Source organism: Ranitomeya imitator, chromosome 2 (genome assembly GCF_032444005.1).
Source record: "Ranitomeya imitator isolate aRanImi1 chromosome 2, aRanImi1.pri, whole genome shotgun sequence".
NCBI lineage: Eukaryota > Metazoa > Chordata > Amphibia > Anura > Dendrobatidae > Ranitomeya > Ranitomeya imitator.
This window is the reverse complement of record NC_091283.1, coordinates 796,280,331-796,297,775: the sequence shown is the minus strand read 5'-3', so window position 1 is coordinate 796,297,775 and position 17,445 is coordinate 796,280,331. Positions and strand designations below refer to the sequence as shown.

Genomic DNA, 17,445 nt, shown 5'->3' with positions numbered 1-17,445 from the left:
AGACTGGACAGTCTGAAAATGTGCCAAATTGATCACAGTGCTGGATAATAAATTTAGTACATCTTTATAGTTGAGTCCTAATCAAAGTCAATGGAGCCTTACCTGTTGTATTGAACCAAGGCACCATCAAGTCATCAAAATTTCTTCTTTTCTTCTCAAGAATAAGAAAATAGTTCATTTTTTGAATTCCAGCAGACTGGCCACGCCAATGCCAGTTGTAGGCACCGAGTTTTCATGCATAATACACTATTACATACATATAACAAGGTCTCAATTTAGTCTCAACCCCTGTGGTCTGCGCTAAGTTTAGGTGGTACTAGTCTTCTTATATATCAATTATTCTACTTTTGCAAACTATGAAATGTCATTACTAATCTATCAAACTGTGTTCTGATTGCACATCTTCTCAAAATATAATTAGGACATCAGGAAAGGAGAATGAGCAACTCTTCCAGCACTGAGGGAGTTAATAATCTCTTAGCAGTAATTGGTCGCTCTGAAGACCCCGGCGATATTTATTTGAGCTGTATACTGAGATAGTGATTACAAGGTGGAGAAGATCCCAGCATGATTGTGTGGCTTGGTGGTGCTTTGCTTTTAGCCTTTGGGCTCATTCTCATCTCTATCTGGAGAAGAGGATTAAGAAGTCCTGGATCTGCAAAGTATCCCAAGAGCTTACCTTCATTGCCTGTCATTGGGAGCTTACTTCACCTTGGGAATCACCTCCCTCCACACATACTATTCCGTAATCTGCAGAAAAAGTATGGCAGCCTCTACTCCTTTATGATGGGTTCCCATTATGTAGTGGTTGTGAATAATCATGAGGATGCCCGGGAGGTTTTGCTGAAGAAGGGAAAAACATTTGCTGGAAGACCCCGAACGGTGAGTATCACTTAGATAAGTCCTTCTTCAGTTATTACATAGTGAGAATATAAGTGCTGACTTGATATATCCAGCAGTAATAACTACAGTAATAACTGTAAATTATGAGTGTGAAGAAAGAGCAGGCTGGTGTGGATTGCATGGGTCGTTGTAATGCTCAAGGACAGGACTTCAAGGCTGAACACAAGACTTAATGAAATTCTTCAGATATTTACAAACCTCATTAACTCTCAGAGGTTCTTTGCTTTTTGGTCTGTAATGCTGGGATGCAAACGCTATATCGATTTTAGGGTCAGGCTCCACTAGTAAAAGGGTATACGATAACATTTTGATAGGTATAGATTTCAAGCCAACACAGAATTCAGATTCTGGCATTGCCAAAAAGTCAATCTGCGGAGAGGTGGCCGGGACATAGTGAGACATCATAATTCTTCTTCAACGTCCCACACGACATACCGGATGGGTCAAGTATGCAGAAATTGAGGCTATCCCAATGTAGCGGTACCATTGTATGCCATCTATGCTGTAGATTTCACCCTATTAACATAGCTTAAACAGTACTGGGGCTACTTGTGTAGTTTCTGTCTTTCTGTTAGGTCTTACCCATTCGCCAAGGAGACCTTCAATTCTTAAGTCTGATTTACTTCCAGCACATCTCTAAGTTTTAGAGACCTGTTTTGAAAATTGGGATTGCACCTCCTTTAGAGGGCAGCACGCATAACATATATCCAATTCCATTATGTAACTTAAAATGATGGGCTCTGATGTTCCGAGATATATAATTTCTTAATCAAGAACTAGAGCGTCCATGTTGGAGAAATCGTCTCTGCTTTTCAGGCGGTTCTCCAGCATTGCAACTAATATTTTATTCCAAATTTGTTATAGAGCGGAGAACACAAGGGCAGTGAGTTTGAGCACTTAGCACCATTAATTTCCATTGCATCGGCTGCTGGAGGATGCGGTAGAAATTTACATTGTCACCTCACTTTGGCCAGAGTATGAGACACTGTCACAGCTGTAACTTGAGGTTCCCGAATGAAAGGACTTCCATGCACTTTCACTGTGAGGTTACATCTAAAATGTTCTTAAGTATTGGATTTTATATACCATATAATTTTGTAGTCCGTGTAGCTGCCTTTGACATGGGGAGAACATTATAAGATATCATATTTAATTTATTAATTAGTGACGTTAAACAATAGGGTCAATAGTATCCCTTCTGTCATAGATAACTAAACAGCTTTCAGTGGTAAAACTCACAATATGTCTGCATCTAGATGTGAGTGGTGGATGGTGGTTTGTAGAAAGCTTTTCTCAATGTCTTGTGCTGAGTTTAAAAGGGTTTAATGAAACTAAAAGAGTGATGACTTAGCCTAAAAGATTTACCTTTAATATTTGACTGGTGGGAGTGTTGACCTCCAGGACACTTGATCAATAGGACCAGACTCAATGGCTCTTATGGAAGAATTTATGTGACAATATAGACAGTGAAGGGGACGCGGCACTCCCCGGACCCTCTGATTGCGCTAAAGGGTTAAAGTGCTCTAGGTCAGACCCCAACCAATCTTCCCCATCACTGCCTACCATTGTAATGGATTATTATTTTAAAACCTGACAATTTACATAAGGAATACATATAGATAAAATTAAGTATCTTTGTAAGAATGTTGCTTCACTTCTCCAATACCTAAGTTACAGTCTGTATACGGTAATAGTCAGGAGCTGCATTCACAAATCTGCAAGATTCATTGCTTAAGGCTACTTTCACACTGGCGTTTTTTGCCAGACGTCGCAATGCGTCGTTTATGGCAAAAAACGCATCCTGCAAAGTTGTTTGCAGGATGCGTTTTTGCCCCATAGATTAACATTAGCGACGCATTGCGACGCTTTGCCACACGTCGCAACCGTCGTGCGACGGTTGCGCCGTGTTGTGGCGGACCGCCGGGAACAAAAAACGTTACATGTAACGTTTTTTGCTCCTGACGGACCCATTTTTCCGACCGCGCATGCGCGGCCGGAACTCCGCCCCCACCTCCCCGCACCTCACAATAGGGCAGCGGATGCGCCGGAGAAATGCATCCGCTGCACCCGTTGTGCAGTGCGTCAAACGCTAGCGTCGGAATCTCTGCCCGATGCATTGCGACGGGGAGATTCCGACGCTAGTGTGAAAGTAGCCTAAGTCTCCCAGCATTCTTTCTGATTCCTTTTTGATTGTTTCTAAGAAAGGTCAAAAAGATTATAACTGCAACTTTGGTTTATATTACATGCTATATAGAAACAGTACAATGAAAGAGATGCAAGGTTATGCCTTTCGATATCACTGCAATAGAGGTGAGGGGTTAATCAGGACTGGAGGTCCTCTGCACTACTAACGAGCTATAGCTTGCAGATTCAGTTTTTATAGCAGGCTCCTGCATTACATACAGGTCCTTCTCAAAAAATTAGCATATAGTGTTAAATTTCATTATTTACCATAATGTAATGATTACAATTAAACTTTCATATATTATAGATTCATTATCCACCAACTGAAATTTGTCAGGTCTTTTATTGTTTTAATACTGATGATTTTGGCATACAACTCCTGATAACCCAAAAAACCTGTCTCAATAAATTAGCATATCAAGAAAAGGTTCTCTAAACGACCTATTACCCTAATCTTCTGAATCAACTAATTAACTCTAAACACATGCAAAAGATACCTGAGGCTTTTATAAACTCCCTGCCTGGTTCATTACTCAAAACCCCCATCATGGGTAATGACAGATGTCAAGAAGGCCATCATTGACACCCTCAAGCAAGAGGGTAAAGGTACCGTCACACATAGCGACGCTGCAGCGATACCGACAACGATCCGGATCGCTGCAGTGTCGCTGTTTGGTCGCTGGAGAGCTGTCACACAGACAGCTCTCCAGCGACCAACGATCCCGAGGTCCCCGGTAACCAGGGTAAACATCGGGTAACTAAGCGCAGGGCCGCGCTTAGTAACCCGATGTTTACCCTGGTTACCATCCTAAAAAGTAAAAAAACAAACGCTACATACTTACCTACCGCTGTTTGTCCTCGGCGCTCTGCTTCTCTGGTCTGGCTGTGAGCGCCGGGCAGCCAGAAAGCAGAGCGGTGACGTCACCGCTCTGCTTTCCGGCTGACCGACGCTCACAGCCAGAGCAGGAGGAGAGCAGAGCACAGCGCTGTAGGACAGACGGCTGTAGGTAAGTATGTAGTGTTTGCTTTTTTACTTTTAGGATGGTAACCAGGGTAAACATCGGGTTACTAAGCGCGGCCCTGCGCTTAGTTACCCGATGTTTACCCTGGTTACCAGCAAAGACATCGCTGAATCGGTGTCACACACGCCGATTCAGCGATGTCTACGGGGAGTCCAGCGACGAAATAAAGTTCTGGACTTTCTTCCCCGACCAGCGATCTCCCAGCAGGGGCCTGATCGCTGCTGCCTGTCACACTGGACGATATCGCTAGCGAGGACGCTGCAACGTCACGGATCGCTAGCGATATCGTCTAGTGTGACGGTACCTTAAGACCCAGAAAGAAATTTCTCAACAAATAGGCTGTTCCCAGAGTGCTGTATCAAGGCACCTCAATGGTAAGTCTGTTGGAAGGAAACAATGTGGCAGAAAACGCTGTACAACGAGAAGAGGAGACCGGACCCTGAGGAAGATTGTGGAGAAGGACCGATTCCAGACCTTGGGGAACCTGAGGAAGCAGTGGACTGAGTCTGGTGTGGAAACATCCAGAGCCACCGTGCACAGGCGTGTGCAGGAAATGGGCTACAGATGCCGCATTCCCCAGGTAAAGCCACTTTTGAGCTACAGAGAAGCAGCACTGGACTGTTGCTAAGTGGTCCCAAGTACTTTTTTCTGATGAAAGCAAATTTTGCATGTCATTCGGAAATCAAGGTGCCAGAGTCTGGAGGAAGACTGGGGAGAAGGAAATGCCAAAATGCCTGAAGTCCAGTGTCAAGTACCCACAGTCAGTGATGGTGTGGGGTGCCATGTCAGCTGCTGGTGTTGGTCCACTGTGTTTCATCAAGGGCAGGGTCAATGCAGCTAGCTATCAGGAGATTTTGGAGCACTTCATGCTTCCATCGGCTGAAATGCTTTATGGAGATGAAGATTTCATTTTTCAGCACGACCTGGCACCTGCTCACAGTGCCAAAACCACTGGTAAATGGTTTACTGACCATGGTATTACTGTGCTCAATTGGCCTGCCAACTCTCCTGACCTGAACCCCATAGAGAATCTGTGGGATATTGTGAAGAGAAAGTTGAGAGACGCAAGACCCAACACTCTGGATGAGCTTAAGGCCGCTATTGAAGCATCCTGGGCCTCCATAACATCTCAGCAGTGTCACAGGCTGATTGCCTCCATGCCACGCCGCATTGAAGCAGTCATTTCTGCCAAAGGATTCCCGACCAAGTATTGAGTGCATAACTGAACATTATTATTTGTTGGTTTTTTTGTTTGTTATTAAAAAACACTTTTATTTGATTGGATGGGTGAAATATGCTAATTTATTGAGACAGGTTTTTTGGGTTATCAGGAGTTGTATGCCAAAATCATCAGTATTAAAACAATAAAAGACCTGACAAATTTCAGTTGGTGGATAATGAATCTATAATATATGAAAGTTTAATTGTAATCATTACATTATGGTAAATAATGAAATTTAACACTATATGCTAATTTTTTGAGAAGGACCTGTATAAGAGTGGAGGAATCAAGGGGGATTTCTTCCTTCCATTGAGTCACTGGCTTTTTAATACATTAATCTCTTAGGCTAAAGCTATACGACGACGTGTCGCACGACACTGAAAACGCATTGTGACATTGCATCTAATGATAACCTATGATGTCACATTTTGACCTCCGACCTACTGCAACATAAAGTCACATATGTTTCCAAATGTGCTCGATTTTCTGTCTCCAGTCTTAAGACACACAAGACTCTCTTGCCATAGACTTCAGTGTAACTCGCACATGACATACCAGCGATTTGGCCCTTTTTTACAGCAAAATCAAAGCTTTAAAATAGTCACACTGCAGGAAATCATAGACAAGCTGTAGAGATGATTTTGGTCGTGCGCGACTTGTCTGAGAATTTACTGCTGTGCAGCAAATGTCACTATACAACCCAATCTTAATGTGATTAAAAAATGTATTACAAAATGTAAAAAAAATAACAAAGTCAACAAAAAGACATTTATTAGTATACAAAAATTCTGTTCATACAGCTAATTATAAAAGCTACGTATTGGGGATCAACACAGCCATAATAACATGCACAATTTATGCAACACAAGAACAGTGACTAAAAGTAATCCAATTTCTCTCACTTAAAACAAAACTTCATATGGCCAAGTCAATAAAAAAGTAAAAAGTTATGAATGTCAAAAGGTCTTCGTATGGACATCTAGAGGTGGTTTACTATGCCTTCATATGAACATCTAGGGATGCTCTACTATGTCTTCATATGGACATCTAGGGATGCTCTACTATGTCTTGATATGGACATCTAGGGGTGCTCTACTATGTCTTCATATGGACATCTAGGAGTGCTCTACTATGCCTTCATATGGACATCTAGGGGTGGTTTACTATGCCTTCATATGGACATCTAGGAGTGCTCTACTATGCCTTCATATTGACATCTAGGGGTGCTCTACTATGCCTTCATATGGACATCTAGAGGTGCTCTACTATGTCTTCATATGGACATCTAGGGGTGCTCTACTATGTCTTCATATTGACATCTAGGGGTGTTCTACTATGTCTTCATATGGACATCTAGGGGTGGTTTCCTATGTCTTCATATGGACATCTAGGGGTGGTTTCCTATGTCTTCATATGGACATCTAGGGGTGGTTTCCTATGTCTTCATATGGACATCTAGGGGTGGTTTCCTATGTCTTCATATAGACATCTACAGAAGGGGTGTTCTGCTATGTCTTCATATAGACATCTAGGGGTGCTCTACTATCTCTTCATATAGACATCTAGGGGTGCTCTACTATCTCTTCATATAGACATCTAGGGGTGCTCTACTATCTCTTCATATGGACATGACACCCCATTATGAGCCAGGCTGGGAGCCGCTCTGTAAGAACTTCAGTTCTGGCGGTTTTGAACATTCCAGGAATTACTTAGACAGCGATTTATCTGAGTGACCTCCATGTAGTACTACATTTCAGGTTAAAAAGGGCCTATCAGTTCTGAGAAGAAAAAAAAATGTGACTGAACATGAAATTATAATACTTATCTCAGATATATGTCATGGGTAAATCAGATTATTTCCCTCAGTATTACAGAACAGAGAATGTGAGTTTTATTTTAAATTTAGTAGAAATCTGGTAACATTCTTCTTTAGGACCTACCTACTGGGGGGTAAATAGAATAGCCACTTTTTTCTGCTTAGTCACTACAATCCAAGCAAGGAGATAATTTATCATATTTACCTATACCTATTTGTAAAAATGTGGATTTAAAAATAAATAATGGAATACTTATAATGCAGCGGAAATAGTGGTCCTCCATAAGCCATGGACTGGTGGTGAGGGCCTGTGTACAGGACGTGCTCTGTGTCTCTTATCCTCTTTTTCTATAGGTGTCTGTATGATGTTGGTATTTAAAGTGCCAGCATCCTGTGAGAATGGCCCTTTAAAATATGTGAATGAACTATTGTATCCTAAATATCTGTTCTTTCCTCTCAAGGTAACAACCGATATTTTGACAAGAGATGCCAAAGATATTGCTTTCGCAGACTACAGCCCCACTTGGAAGTTTCACCGTAAATTGGTGCACTCCGCTCTCAGCATGTTTGGTGAAGGGACCGTCGCCATTGAGCAGATCAGTGAGTATAGAAATGACGAGGATTTTATATGTCTGTGCAAGTAGAGGCGGGTTGGGGACTGATCTCGTAGAACACTGATAACTTATCAATCAGACCGCAAATGGGTGTTTGCTTTGGATAGATTATCATGAATGTGCATTGAAAATAATCTAATCATAAGGTGCGCTGCTGATTGGACCACCAAATCATCAACAGTTGTCAACAGTTGTCAATTTGACAGTTGTCAATTTGTTATCAGCTAAACGGAAATAAATTACTGGTAATACATAATGCAAGGATATGCCAGGTCGTCCACAGTAAACCATACTCTTTGTATTCACCCTGGTTAATAGATGATTAGTTTTAATTAGTAGGATAGTTTATTGGAAATCCATTATTAAGGTTCTGAAGAGCTGAGGTTCTGGGTTGTAATAATCAACAAAGCAGGTTAACGATGGAACTATTTTTTATTCCTTACGTCCATAGTTTTACAAAAAGTCCAGTTAGATGGTCAAAATACATTGCACCCAGTCCACAAGATCCCAACCTGGAGCTGGTAGTTCCACTACTCTCATACCAGGCGATACGCTCTGTCTCCTAACTTTTGTCTGGCCCACAGCTTTTGTATCTCCCGCCAATATAGTCTGTAGTTACAGTCCACGCTCCTCCAGAAGACAGATAACAACTACCGTAGCACATGTATCTCGCTCCAGCCAGCAGTAACAGTCCTTAGGATGGGTCCTCAAATACAGAAGACAGATAATATGACCGCAGCACGTGGATCTAGCTCCAGCCAGCAACTGATCTCCAACCACCATAGGCCACCATCAGGGGCACCAGGACCTCAGCAACGGATCCCCACCCCTCGATGTAACCGTACCAACACACTCACTAAACATGTGGATCATTGTTCCTGGTATCAGTGTGGAGGATGGGCAGAAGTGTTCACACCCTCCTCCTTAAACATTTCATGAAGAATATTTCAGAAGCCCAGTTTCCAGCCTGTCTGCAGGGTTGTGTATTAGGGATGCCCCCTGAAGAAAGGAACAAAGACACATGTCCCCAACAGATGTAGGACAGAAATGCTAATGTAGACTTTATGTATACATGATCTCCACCTGGCATGTCTTCCTCTGATTACTGTCACTGACTGGAAACATTGATTTGTGAGGATAATTTGTGAGGATAATAAATACAACAATATGATCGGCATTCTGATGCTCCGTGCTGGAAAAGGTCCGTGGCCAGCTCCTCACAAGGGTATTTCAAAATGATTTTCATACTTTAAACCTTTCCTGTTCCATAACATCCTACTACATCATGGACCAGGTGTTTGTGTATGGATTGGGCTCAGAATGTGATCCCATTCCTCAAAGAGCAGGTACCGGCTGTTTCATACAGCCGGGACCTACCTCTAACAGCAGCAACTGGAGCTAGAGCAGATTTCTTCTGTATTACCAATGCCACTGTCAGTCTGTGATAGCTGCATTTAAGGGCCCAATCCTGGTTCGGCATCCATTGGCGTTACGTCTTGCTTCTTATTTTCAGTTGCCATGACAGCCACAAGAGACTAAAAAAGAAGGCACAATTTAAAAAGAAAAAGTTTAAAAAATGATTTTAAAAAGTAAAAAAAAAACATAAGAGTAATTCCCTCCACAAGCTTAAATATACAAAAAATGAATTACTTAATAGAAAAGGGATATTTGGTACTGTTCGTAAAAGTCCAATTTCTCAAAATAAAAAGTGACTTAATAAGTAAGTTAAATGCGGTAAAGAAAAATAAAACAAAACTTCAGAATTGCAGTTTTTTGGTCTCTACAATGCCACACTTTTGTCAGCTATTGACTCAGTCGCCCCTCTCATTCATAGCAGAATGTGACAAATCAATAGACAACCCTGGCACATCAAACCACACAAAAAAACTGTGCCAAGTGTCCAGGGTTGCAAAGCAATGCTGAAAGAAAATGCACTCACAGGAAAACTAGATCACATTCAAGCAAGCATTTAAAAAACCCAAGTTGGCCCTCACCTCTGCTAAACAGGAATACTTCACAACACATCTTCTCGGTCCCACAACCCCAAACAATTAGTCAACACTTTTAGTTCCCTCCTCCATCCACCCCTGCCACCCTTCAAACTCCTTCATATCTGAGAAAAATTTGCTACACATTCCAAAAACAATATCGACCACATCAGACAAAGCTTTAATGGTCAACCACCATAACCCCTCTGCACAACAGACCAATGCCCTTCCCTTATAACCTTTCCCATCATCACTGGACAAATGTTTGATCATTTTCTCCCGAATCACACCTCACCACTTGTGCGCTTGACTCCCATACCATCCCACCTCCTCCCCAACCTCACCACAATGCTTATCTCAGCCTTAACCTATCTCTTCAACTTATCATTAACCTGCGGTGTCTTCCCTTCGTCTTGCAACCATGTAACCATAATAAATAATTTTATTCTATAGCCTCAGCATATTCCACAGCACTTTACAATTATGCTGGGAGATGTACAGGCAATCAAGACAATACAAGGTAACACATAGTTCACCAGTTACAGGAGTATTGAGGGCTTTACTCGCAAGTTTACAGCCTATAAGGAAATATGGGGACTACATTACACCCGTCCTGCAGAAACCATCCCTTGACCCAACGTCTAGCTATCTCCCCAAATCACTTCCCTCAAAACTCCTTGATCAAAACTCCCACCTATCATCCAACACACTCTTTGACAACCTGTAATCCAGCTTCTGTCCCCAATACTTCACCGAAGTGCCAAAGCTAAAAGACAATAATGTGTACTCCTTCTAGACCTGTCCTCACCTTCGTCACAGTTGACCACTTCCTCTTACTACAGATCCTCTCTTCCCTTGGCATCAAAGATCTTGCCCTCTCCTGGATCTCCTCATATTTCACTAACTGCAAATTTAGCGTTTCCCATTCCCGTATTACTGCCTCACCCAAGTGTCTCTCTGTTGGTGTCCCTCAAGACTCTGTCCTGGGACTGTTATTCTTCTCCATTTATACCTTTGTACTAGGACATGTCATAAAGTCTCAGGCTTCTAACACCACCTACATTCTGATGACGCTCACATCTACCTTTCATATGTCACCTCTCTGCGTCCCAGAATCCTAGAATGTCTATCATCCATATACTGCTCCTTCTCATCACACTTTCTAAGACTCAATGTGGACAAAACCAAATTCATCACCGTTCCTCCATCTCCCTCAACCCCCCCTGCATGGCCCATCACAATAAATGACAACACACTTTCCCCTGGGTCACTATTCCGCTGTCTTGGTGTAACCATCGACTCTGCCCTGTCCTTTCAAAAACACATCCAAGCCCTGACTACCTCCTGCCTCCTTCAACTCAAAAATATTTCCAGTAACCCCTTATGCTCAACCCTGAATCTACTGAAATGTTAGTGCATGCCCTCATCATCTCCCACCTCAACTACTGCAATCTCCTCCTCTGTGGCCTCCCTGCTAACACTCGCACCTCTCCAGTCTGTCCTTAACTTTGTTGCCTGATTCATTCTCCTCTCCCTCACTACTCCTCCACCCCTAACAATTCCTTCAGTGGCTTCCAATTACCAAAATCATTTGGTTTAAACATTAAATAATAATATAATCTTTATTTTTTTTATATAATATACAATGACCTACAAAGCCGTCCATAATCTGTCGCCTTCATATATCTCTAAACTGACCTCCTAAGACTTTCCCACGTATAATGTCTTCTCCTCACTAGATGTCTGTCTCTCCTCTGCCCTCATACGTTCCTCACCCAACCGTCTCCAAGATTCTTCCCAAGCATCCCCCGTCCTCTGGACTTCATTGACTCCATGCCTCCAGTTGTCTCCTGCATTTGGGAGCTCCAGACACAATATGTTCATAAAAGCCACAGCCTGCACCGACCCCGCTGCCACCTCACCATCAGCAGATCTGTTGCAACCCCTTGACACTTCCCAACATCTTGTTGTAAGCCTGGTCACTTTTACTATACAGTAAACATGGCAAATAAATGCAATTACACAATTGTTTTTTTTTTCTTTTGCAATTTCAACAAACTTGGAGTTTTATTCCCTTTTTCTAATTTGGCTATATGATTTCCCAGGTCAGTGCGAGTATGCAGATATCAAACATGTATAGTTTTTATTTAAATGTTGAAAATAAATTCTGAAATTTGTAAGTTTTTGCTTTTGTCACCATTTTCCGAGACTTGTACCGTCTCCATTTTTTGTTATCGGGGGCTGTGAGCAGGCTTAAATTTTGCAACCTGATCTGATGTACTTTGGGGTAACATATGATGGGTACATATGATGTTTTGATCCCCTCTTACTACATTTTATTGCAATGTTGCGTCGGCCACAAAAACGTAATTTTGCCGTTTCTCATTATGCTGATTACCAACCGGAATAATTTATTTATATTTTGATTGATCGGACATTTCTGAACGCAGCGATACCAAATGTGTGTTTTTTTTTTTTTTTAATTGTCTTGTTTCAAAGGGACAAATGTGGGGTGATTTCATCTATACATAGTAATGCATCAGCACTGCTACGTGTAGAGGAAATCGTGATCTCCTATGAACGCCATCCACGAGCCGGCATTGACAGGAGTGTCGTAATGACAGACACTGGGGTCTTCTGCAGACCCACATCTGTCAACCCATCGACTCCCATCGATCACATGACAGGGGCGCCGATGGACGGAATTTAAAACACTCTTCTGCATGGCGCATGTTAAATCCCGCTGCCTGAACTTGACAGCAGGATTTAACTGGTTATCAGCCTCGGCTCCACCCACGGCTGTTAAAGGCACATGATGGCTGATTAAATCAGCTGTCATGTGCTGGGAAAGATATGGGCTCAGCATGTGAACCTGCATCAAAGGCAGGGACACGACCTGTGATGTAAATGTACGTCATATGTTATGAAGGGGTTAAAACTACAACTTGTTCTGCAAAAATAGGGAAGGAAAAAAACAAAAGCGCAAGAAGCAAAAACTGGCTCCTGCAGGAAGGGGTTAAGCAATCTCATCTTTAAGCAGAGAAAATTCACAGTAGAAATCTCCGACATGCTGCAGATTTTTGCCGCAGATTTCATCAACTAGATAACTGAGCCTCATCGATTTACTTGGATGAAAACAATGAAAGCATTATCACATAACATAACATTATAACATTATCTACAGACACAGGTCTTAAAAAATACAGACTTGATATGCAAATTATGAAGAAAAATTACATATCTTTTCGCTTTGTTTTCTGCTGAAACTAGAAAACTTCATATAGTCTTTGCACAACATCTTGACATGCTCCCTCTAGTGGTAACATTTGAGAACGCTGGTCAAACCACAGCCATCCCTGGAATAATTTACTATGTAATATTATTTGTCATATTAAATATATTAATAAGAATGCAATTATATTTCTGTTACTTGTTGCAAAAGACATTCAATACCTTTCATAGTGAAAAACGTGTGGTAATACCTCCAAAAAAATACTACAGTGAACCTCAAGAACAACCGGCTAAGGCTACTTTCACACTAGCGTTTTCTGCAATCCGTCACAATGCGTCGTTTTGCAGAAAAAACGCATCCTGCAAAAGTGCTTGCAGGATTCGTTTTTTCCCCATAGACTTGTATTGACGACGCATTTGCGACGGATTGCCACACGTCGCATCCGTCGAGCGACGGATGCGTCGTGCTTTGGCGGACCGTCGGGAGCAAAAAACGCTACATGTAACGTTTTTTGCTCCTGACGGACCGCTTTTTCCGACCGCGCATGCGCGGCCGGAACTCCGCCCCCACCTCCCCGCACCTTACAATGGGGCAGCGGATGCGCCGGAGAAATGCATCCGCTGCCTCCATTGTGCAATGCGCTAAACGCTAGCGTCGGAATCTCTGCCCGACGCATTGCGACGGGGAGATTCCGACGCTAGTGTGAAAGAAGCCTAACTAGATGAAAATCTTTGTGGCTCTGCTGACATCTGGTGGTCAGTTTTTGAATTACATGACCAAAATTTATTATAAAGTAGATTATGCAAAATTTACTTTTCCGTTTTTATATTAACTATTTATGGTACATGTCTATTTATGGTACAATATTTGAAACAAAATATGTAAACATATATATGTATTTGAAGGGTCTAATCATTTTTAAAGTGTTCCATTAAAACTGTGGATAACTGGCTTATTATTTTAACAATTAAAAAGTACCATAAATATGGAATGGGGGGAAAAAAATCAACGTCTTCTTCTTTTAGATCTGTTTATCTGTGCATTCGTCTGTCTAGTAAAAACGTGCTATGGTATGATCATTCCCATATCTGATAATTGTCTATTGGACTGTGCAGTTTGTATCGTCAGTTTTTTGTCATCTGCAAAGTACAGATAGTCCCTGCATTTTACTAATTGTAACACAACAACTAGAATTATTAATATATAGACCCTCTCTGTGACTGCAGACTTTGGAATACTCACATCACACACAACGCCGACTGTGCAGGTGGTCACGTGACTGCAAGTGCGCCATATGCATATTCCCTGCCACATTCCAACTAGACGTGTCCAGCAGAGCTCAAGACAATAGAATTGAGCAAGGCCAATCACGTCTAGTCGGCATGTGGCTGTATGTATATCGCATACTTGTGGTCATATGACCCACTGATCCTGCCGCCGGCACCGGAGTTTCCTGACAGCGTGTGCTATGAGAATTCCCAAGTCTGCAGTCATGTAGAGTGTAGAGTATAGATATAACTGTCACATGTGTAATAGCACCCCCTAGTGTTCTTTTGATGTAGTAAGTGGACGAGCCATTTAAAGAGAACCTGTCAGTCTATTCTTGCTCTCCGAACCACGGGCAGCATGATACAGAGTCTTTCTGCCCTTTTGCAGCAAATGTTACAGACAGGTTCCCTTCAATTTCGCTTTATTTAAAAAAAAAAAATATATATTTGATCCAATTATTCTTCCTTCTTTATTGTAGTTTCTCGCGAAGCTGCCTCCTTGTGCCAAACACTTACTTCCCAGACCCTCCCACTCGACGTGGCTCCGGACCTAACACGAGCCGTCACCAACGTGGTTTGCGCATTGTGTTTCAACACGAGATATAGTAGAGGCGATGAAGAGTTTAAGACCATGCTAAGCTACAGCAAAGGCATTGTGGACACTGTGGCAAAGGACAGCCTTGTTGACATCTTCCCTTGGCTTCAGGTATGCCCATAATGGAAAGTAGACTTAAGGGGAATCTGTCACCAGTTTTTTTGCCACCTAATCTAAAAGCAGCATAATGCAGGGGCAAAGACACTGATTCCAGCAATGTGTCATTTACTGGGCTGCTTGATAAAATCACTGATGTATTAACAGTAGATTATCACTAGAGGACTAGTAAACCTGCTGCTATAAAGTCCTCCATATTCATGAGCTCTGTATAACCCCACCCCCACCACTGATTTGCAGCTTTCTGCCTATGCACAGGGTACACAGAAAGCTGCCAATCAGTGGTGTGGGCGGGGTTATACAGAGCTCAGCATTCAGAGAACTGCAAGATCGGCAGCACGTAAAACAATTTTTAAGCAAAACTACAACACCCAGGAAAGTAAGTGGCGCATCACTGTAATCAGGGCCTCTGCTACTACATTATGCTGCTCTTAGATGGCGTATTAAAAACCTGGTGACCGATTCTCTTTAAAGTGATACTCTACAATCTATACTGCGAATACTGTGCAATTGTGGGTTGTGAAATTCCGCTGAGTAAATGGACTCAGGCAGTTTCATTGATCGATACACTCGTCTGTTTTACAGAATGGATCAAAGGGTCCGATCCGCGACACTCAGTGCATGTCCTCTCTTCAACTCTGTTGAGGATCAGACTCTGCCAATAGTCTATGGGGTTCTGATCCGCACAAATGACAAACAGAAGACGTCCTTTTTACTTCAGTGATCTGTGTTTCATCCATTTTTCACAGATCCATTTGATAAGAGTCAATGGATAAATCAAAGTTCAGACAGGCTACCCGAGTCAGATATTAAAAATGGATGATAAATAAATGGATGCAGCATGGAGGGAAAACAGATGACGCAGGAAGGAATCGCGGTCCGTTTTACATGGTTGTAAAAAATAGACATGGAAAGGGTGAAGCACAGACACAAGGCAAACATTTCTATACCATTATCATAGTGATGGTGGCTGCCAGGCATTCTGAGAAGAATAAAATCAGTATAAAATGATCCACTGTCGGATAGAGGCCTAGCCCTGCTTGCACACTTGATACACACCAATTGCTAATTCGATTAAACCTAACCCAACTCATGGCGTAAAAGGAACAGTTCCCTCTCTATGGGGTCATCTTTAGGCTATGCCCCCATGATGAGTTTTTGGTGAGTTTTTGATGTTGCAGATTTTCTGTAGCATTTCTGCACCCACTAGGGTTGCTTGAATTTTTTTCGTGAAAAATATGCAGTGAAAAAAACCCATTAGCGTGCACCTGACCCTATAAAGCATTCCTATTCTGTTGCACATATATGACACGTTCCAGAAACAACAAGACATTACCAAAGCAATGCGCCAATAATAATAATAAAAAAAGTTGGACGTGTGAAAAATGTGACCACTCAGACGTGGAGCCACATGAAAATGACAAGCGCTGTCCCCAGCCTGCCCAAAATCCAGCTTCCTATGCTATTCAGATACCCCCACTAGCGGGTTCCTGAGCGCAATATCCCACCTTAAAATTTACTATGGTATCCTCCTAAGTGGGAACTAGTTAGGTTTTAATCCAACTTGTCCTGAAAAAGTTGAATACAATTTTTTTTAACGAAGAAGGCGGCTCTACCCAGTGACTGACCGCATGAGAAAGCTGACAAGCCATAGATAGGACCGCCCACTGGACTCCTAAATAGAGAAAGCGGGAATTTAAGTGATCAATGAACCAATGACAATTTGGAATTAAATAATTAGTGAATGTTCTTTTAATGTTTTCAGATATTTCCCAACAAGGACCTGGATGTATTGAGGCAATCAGTGGCAACCCGAGATCAGCTGCTCGAAAAGAAGCTAAAGGAGCATGAGGTAGGGGAGGCAGAAGATATGCCAAAGAAAAATCAAGTCTAATCACTGAAAAAACACATTCAAAATTATTATTCATTTTTTGTTATAAAAATTGTACGGCACTTCCCAATAAGTAATTATTATGGGAAATAGCTTTATGATAAATGCACAAGTTAAACCCCCAAAAACCATTCACACAAAAACCACGCAAAGACATTATTATAGTAAAATATTTGTGACGCCTGTGGCGCTTTAGTCACATTCTGCAGCACAACTTGGCGAGCCAACACTTGCATCACCCTGGGTGACAAGCTCGCCTGTCCATGGCCCGTTCTCTGCTCTGCTTCCATCCAATGTCTATGACTGTGCATGTCCGTCTGAACCAGGCCCCTGCAGCTCAGCCTGATTCCCCCCACATATTCCCTACCACATAACGTTTGGATAGCTCATGGTGGCCCAAAACTACCAAATCCATGTGTGTGAAATGCTCCAATCCCTTCCAACAAAAAAGAACATACTGACCAAAATTACAATTTCTGGATGATTCAGCCCTTTCCCTAAGACCACCTATCACCATTTTTCATTCGTAAAAAAAAAAAATCAGGAACGCCTATTTTTTGAGGGGTTTGATTAAACCCAACAACTTTTTCATG

At 42.1% G+C, this 17,445-nt stretch overlaps 1 protein-coding gene across 1 annotated transcript in view; it reads left to right on the top strand.

Annotated features, from left to right (window-relative positions):
- Positions 1–547: 547 nt before the first annotated feature.
- The window catches only part of CYP17A1 (cytochrome P450 family 17 subfamily A member 1), a 30,090-nt gene continuing 13,192 nt past the window's right edge, over positions 548–17,445 (top strand). Inside the window, exons 1-4 of the mRNA XM_069755882.1 lie at positions 548–882; positions 7,609–7,747; positions 14,729–14,955; positions 16,727–16,813. Coding sequence (XP_069611983.1) covers positions 568–882; positions 7,609–7,747; positions 14,729–14,955; positions 16,727–16,813 — 768 coding nt within the window. The 5' untranslated portion in view covers positions 548–567. The remainder of the gene's footprint in view (positions 883–7,608; positions 7,748–14,728; positions 14,956–16,726; positions 16,814–17,445) is intronic.